Here is a 4,952-nt window from a genome sequence, read left to right on the forward strand (position 1 = left end):
AACCCCCAGCCTCAGGAATCCTGCCCAAAAGGAGCAACTTGATACCTCTGAGCCCTCCAGGTGGCCCTAACTACTGGAATCCACCCCTATCCCTGGCCTTTGTTCCCACCTAGACTGTGAGTTCCCAAGAGACTCCATGTGCAGCTGCGCAGGCTGTGTACTGCAAAACCGTAGGTTGCCGTTCATATCACAATCAGGCAATACCGTGGCCTGGGGCCCAGTCTGAGCTGCCTGGGTTGCCCACCTCTTTACCACCCTTACCATGGTGGGTGGTCTCTTGATCTCCAAGTTTGTTGACTGAGTGACTGAATGAACCTACCATCAGCTGACAGCCCTGGGGACCTTATTACACCCTGGCCTGGGTGCAGCCCATCTGATTAATTCACCCAACTCTAATCTGTCTCTGTTCTCAGTCTAGTCCCATACTCCCCTGGGGAAAAGTCTTCCTTATGTTCCTCTCCATTCCCCCTGCAGCAGCCAAGCCTATGATGCCGCCAGCCCTGGCTGCTATATTTTAGGGAGAAACAGCATGAGGGAGTGAGAGGGACACATCATCCTCACGTGGGGAGCCTGCCCCTTTTTCTGTGGCCCGGTGGCCAGCAGTGCATTTCCTGCCCCATGCAGCAGGCCCATGGTCTCGGGTTCTATCATTTGTGGCAGAAACCCAGAATGCCTTTCACCACATCCTCCCACAAGCCCCCTTCTGCTTCAGCAGGTGTTCAGAGAGGTTTTCATGAGCCCAGCTGGGTTCCCCCAACCCCTCGGTGGGCTCAGAACCTTCTGCTCTGGGGGCTTCAAACTCCCCTCATCCGTCGTGGCCTTTCGGCTTGGCTTCTGAGGGAGGGGGCCTTAAAGTCTGTCAGGCCTGGAGCTGAGGAGACTGAGCAGGAGATAGTCACAAGTAACTCAGACTGAAACTCAGCCTTCATGAGCATGTGGAACAATCAGAATGTTCACGCACTTCAAAGTCTGGAAAACTGAATGCTAAGCCAAATCATAAGCCGTGATCCAGCAATTCCACTGCCGGGCAATTGCCCAATAGAGAGAAGTGCACTGGTCCACCAAAAGAAAGTACTATTCATAATAGACCAAGGAAATTGCCTACATGCCATCAAAAGCACTATTCACACAATGGAAAACGCTAGCAACAAAAATGAGCATTATTGCTTAGGCAAGACCATGGATAAAATTCACAGACTGTATGTTGACGGAGAGAAGCTTAACATAATAGTGTACCTACTGTATGCCTCATTTATAAATTCAAGAAAAGGCAAAACTAATCCATGGAGATGGCAGCTGGAGCAGTGGTTTGGCTCTTAGCAGGGGATGTGCTTGGCAGGAAGCATGCAGCCTAGAGGGGCTCACGCACGGCATCCACTCCAGATCTGGATGCCACTTACATGGGTGGCTCACATTGTAAACATTCACTGAGCTACATGCTGATGACATGTGCATTTTTCTGTGTGGCATGTCAATAAAATTTCACCAAAACAAAGAAGATACAACAAACATCAACCTTTAATTCAAATTCTTGCAGCCAAAAACTTCCTAACAACCTACCTTACCACCAGCCTACCCCACCCCTGTGTGAAAGCTTTCTGGCTCCCCAACTGTGGGTGCCTGGGTGACAGGCACTGCCCACCTCCTGCATCATATTTCTCATCACACCCAGATACAGCCACCGACATTGTTTCAGTTCCTTGGCCTTGCTCAGGCCAGCTTCTAGACTCTAACCAAGCTGTTCTCAGGATTTCCCCCTCCCATGACTCCTCACACTAATTCCTACTCATTCCCCAAGTCCCAGTGTCAATGCACATCCTCTACTTGAAGGACACACCTGCCTCTATGTCCTCAAAGTGCTCTGAATGTCTCTGCCAGAGCAGTCATGACTCCTCTTGTCATTGCCTGACTTTGTTTCCCTTATGAGGGCAAGGACTGTGTCTCTTTCACACATATCCCTCATATTTTGCCTGGCACTGAGTAGATGCTCTATAAGTATTTACTGAATTTGAGTGAATGAGTGAATGAATGGATGAATTGCACCTGCCCTCACCACTTAAATCTCATGGTCACAAGCCTCTTCACGGTACAGATGAGGAAACCCAGTTCAGCAAAGGATCCAAGCCTGCTTGGCTGGTGGGGTCCTGGCCCAAGTCCCAGAGCCATGAAGCTACCTCAGGAGCTGTCACCAAACACTGCTGCTGCTCTACTTGGCTTGGGAGATTTGGAGCTTCACGCAGCCAGGGACCCTGAGCGCCTCCCCTGGCTCTGTCCCAAAGCCTGTCTGGACCCTGGGCTCATGGCTCAGGTGTGCTGGGGATGAAGGAAACCACTGACCACTAACCAAAAGCAAAGCAGCAGTGGTAGTGGGGCGGCAGGGCACCAGCTTGGGGCAGGACCTGAGTATGGCTGGGTCATAGAGCAGACACAGAAAAAGCTCTGTGACCATCATGAACTAAACAGGAAAGGAAGAGGAAGGGTTGCTCTAGCTTAAAAGAGACTAAAGAGACAAAGTAACAATACATGACACATTCTCCTTGACTGGATCCTGGCTTCAAAACAAAGCAGCTCTAAAAGTCATTTTGGCGACAACAGGGGAAAAAACTAAAGACGGGCTTCTGCATCAGCACACCGCCACTGTCACCATCCGATACAATACGTTTTACTCGCTTGCTTATTGCCTGTCTCCCCCGAGCACGGGGATTTTTGTCTGCTTTGCTCACTTCTGTATCCTCAGGGCCTGGTACAGAATAGATATTCCGTATAAATATTTGTTGAGTGAATGACCATAGTGTACATAATTCTTCAAACTGCCTTTTTCCCTTACAATATATCTCAAGATTGATCTAGGTTAATAACCACTGCACTCGTTTCATTTATTCCACCTGCTTTTAGTGTTGCCGTCGTTGGTGCATTTTCAGAATGATGAGCATTTCCAGTCTTTCTCTGTTCCAAGCAGTGATACCATAAATACCTTGACCTGAGATTTTCTCTAGGGTTAGTATCTGGGAGTGGAATTACTGAGTCCAAGGCCACGTGCATCTTCAACTTTACCAGATATGGCAAAAGTGTTCTCCAAGGTGGCTACACTAATTTACGTTCCCCCAAGTTCCTGTTTGACCACATCCTTACCAGCAGAATGTTGTCAGATTAAACATTTTTTTGCTTATCTAATGGGTAGGTACAGATGACATTTTAAAAATATAAGATAATGTCATTGAGCCTTCATTTGGCCAGAAACCATGCTGAACCCTTCATGTGCATGAACTCAGTCTTCTCAGCAACGCTGCGAAGCCAGTACATCACTGCGTCACTACAGAGATGAGGAGTGAGCCTGGGGGGCGAGCACCTCGCCACAAATACAGAGTGAAGCTGTCCCTGAACCCACAGCCTGCCCCTTAGCCGCCACTCCCTCCTGCTTCATATTTTCCATTTTTAAGAATATTTTTGTCACTGTCCAAAATTTCCTACTTTAAGAATGTGTTACTTTTGTATGAGACAAAAGAGCCTTCATAAACCTTATTTTTAATTAGTTTTGAAGTCCCCCCCCCACCTCTACCCTGGCAGTGCAGAGAGAGGCCAGGAGAAGACAGGGGCCAGGGTGGACTGGGCCTCATAGCCTCTCTCTCGACTTCTCTCCCCATTCCCACACACCTTTCAGAAAGAGCAAGGAGGTTCTCCCCAGACTGTGGGGGTGGGGTGCCAAAGCCTTCTCTGGGGCTTTGTCGGGGCTCCCTGGAGGCTCCTTCAGTCTTCAGGCCTCCTGTCTTTGGTGCCCCACTTACCAGGTCCGGTTGGTGTTGGGGTCTTGGTGCAGAAGGGAGCTGAGCACGTAAGGCCCACTGCCCTCGGGAGTCACCCAGGTCCGGGCCACATCCACATTGAAGGCCACCAGGGGAGCCACGTCTGTGGAGAAAAGAGGAATACTTAACAAATCAGGTACCTGTTGAGGTTGTGGCTGGGCCTTTTAACCATTATTCTATCAAGTCCTGTAGTGTCAACATCCCCATTGTACAGATGAGAAAAGTGAAAGCGAGACTCCAAAGGATCTTTTCCCTATGGGAACAGGACTGGAACGCAGGCATGGCTGACCAGAGCCCCTGATCCTCCTATCCAACCTAGCTGTGTCAACACCAAGGCCCCTTCTTCAGGAGGCCTTCCCTGGTTCTCCCCCTAGAGGCACTTCCCACCTTCTCACACCTCCCGATGTACACTTTTCTGTACCTGTCACACGACACATACTCATCACTGTGACCTGTACTGAAGTTAAACTAGACTATGACCTCCATAAGTGACCCAAGAGAAAGCATATGTCCTCAAAATTGCCTGCACAAGAATGTTTACAGGAGTTGTATTTGTAATAGTCTCAAACCGGAAAAACTCAAATGTCCATCAAGTGGGGAAGGGATAGAGTAACTATGAAATACTACTCAGGAGTGAAAAGAAATGGACAACTGACACACATGGCAAGATGGGTAAATCACAAACATCATTAGGTTGAGTGGAAGAAGCCTTACGTAAAAGAGTATCTAAAGTATAATTCCATTTCTATGATGTTCTAGGACCAATGAAACTAATTTGTAGTAAAAAAAAAATATTGCCTGGAGGGAGAGGGGAGGGGAATTAACCAAGATGGGACAAGAAAGAACTTTCTGGGGTGATGAAAATATCCTATATCTTATAGGAGTTTGGATTCCAAAAGTATGTGCATTTGTCAAAAACACATCAAATTGTCCACTTAAAATTTGTGCATTTCACTATATGTAAATTTTACCTAAAAAAAAAAAAAAAGAAGAAGAATTGTACGCAAATACTGAACTCTAGTTGATATGTATACTGATATGTTTAGGGATGAAGCACACCAATGTCTGCAATTTACTTTGAAATGCATCAAAATAGAAGATGGCTTGATGGATGGATAGATGTATATATATACATGTATCTGCATGTAT

General features: G+C 47.4%; 1 protein-coding gene across 1 annotated transcript in view; it reads right to left on the bottom strand.

Moving 5' to 3' along the window:
* ITGAE (integrin subunit alpha E) overlaps positions 1-4,952 on the bottom strand; it is a 58,056-nt gene that overhangs the window by 39,219 nt on the left and 13,885 nt on the right. The window contains exon 2 of the mRNA XM_006922207.3: positions 3,786-3,906. Within this exon, the coding sequence (XP_006922269.1) occupies positions 3,786-3,906 (121 nt within the window). The remainder of the gene's footprint in view (positions 1-3,785; positions 3,907-4,952) is intronic.

The sequence above is a fragment of the Pteropus alecto genome, unplaced genomic scaffold, assembly GCF_000325575.1.
Source record: "Pteropus alecto unplaced genomic scaffold, ASM32557v1 scaffold398, whole genome shotgun sequence".
Classification (NCBI taxonomy): domain Eukaryota; kingdom Metazoa; phylum Chordata; class Mammalia; order Chiroptera; family Pteropodidae; genus Pteropus; species Pteropus alecto.